General features: G+C 53.3%; 1 protein-coding gene across 1 annotated transcript in view; it reads left to right on the plus strand.

Moving 5' to 3' along the window:
• Window positions 1-922, plus strand: part of VPS28 (VPS28, ESCRT-I subunit) — a gene marked incomplete at its 5' end in the record, with an annotated part of 4,713 nt that extends 3,791 nt beyond the window's left edge. The window contains 2 exons of the mRNA XM_008644389.2: window positions 3-64; window positions 330-922. Coding sequence (XP_008642611.1) covers window positions 3-64; window positions 330-447 — 180 coding nt within the window. The remainder of the gene's footprint in view (window positions 1-2; window positions 65-329) is intronic.
• Between the last annotated feature and the right edge of the window lie 96 nt (window positions 923-1,018).

Consider the following 1,018-nt stretch of genomic DNA (forward strand, 5'->3'; position numbering starts at 1 on the left):
AGACCAGGACCCGCATGAGTTCGCTGCCGCCCGACTTCGAGGGCCGCCAGAAGGTGAACCAATGGTGAGCTCCGAAATCCCCCAAATCCCCGGGAATTCCCGAGAATCCCGGCGATTCCGGAGAATTCCGGCCATTCCGGAGCCGTTCCCGGTTTTTTTTTGGGGTTGGAATTTTCCCTCGGGAATTCCGCAGGCTCCAGACCCTGAGCGCGATGTCGGCCTCGGATGAGTTGGACGATTCCCAGGTGCGGCAGATGCTCTTCGACCTCGAGTCGGCCTACAACGCCTTCAATTTTTGGGGTTGGAATTTTCCCTCGGGAATTCCGCAGGCTCCAGACCCTGAGCGCGATGTCGGCCTCGGATGAGTTGGACGATTCCCAGGTGCGGCAGATGCTCTTCGACCTCGAGTCGGCCTACAACGCCTTCAACCGCTTCCTGCACGCCTGAGACCAGTTCGGACCGGTTCGGACCAGTTCGGAGCAGTTCAGACCGGTTCGGAGCAGTTCGGAGCAGTTCAGACCAGTTTGGACCAGTTCAGATCAATTTGGATCCTCGGGATAATAAATGGGAAGCGCTGAATCCCAAAAATCACCAAAATCCTGGATCAAACTGGGATTTGTTGGATCAAACTGGGAGCCGTTCCCAGTTCAAACCGGTCCCTGCCCAGTTCATACCAGTTCACACCAGTTCACACCAGTTCGGACCAGTTTGGACCAGTTCAGATCAATTTGGATCTTCGGGATAATAAATGGGAAGCGCTGAATCCCAAAAATCACCAAAATCCTGGATCAAACTGGATCAAACTGGGAGCCATTCCCAGTTCAAACCAGTTCGGACCAGTTCAAACCAGTTCAGACCAGTTTGGACTGGGAGCGCTGGAAGTTTGGGATAATAAATGGGAAGCGCTGGATCCCAAAAATCACCAAAATCCTGGATCAAACTGGGATTTGTTGGATCAAACTGGGAGCCAATCCCAGTTCAGACCAGTTCAGACCAGTTCAAACCAGTTCAGACCAGT

Source organism: Corvus brachyrhynchos, unplaced genomic scaffold (genome assembly GCF_000691975.1).
Source record: "Corvus brachyrhynchos isolate BGI_N302 unplaced genomic scaffold, ASM69197v1 scaffold1380, whole genome shotgun sequence".
Lineage (NCBI taxonomy): Eukaryota > Metazoa > Chordata > Aves > Passeriformes > Corvidae > Corvus > Corvus brachyrhynchos.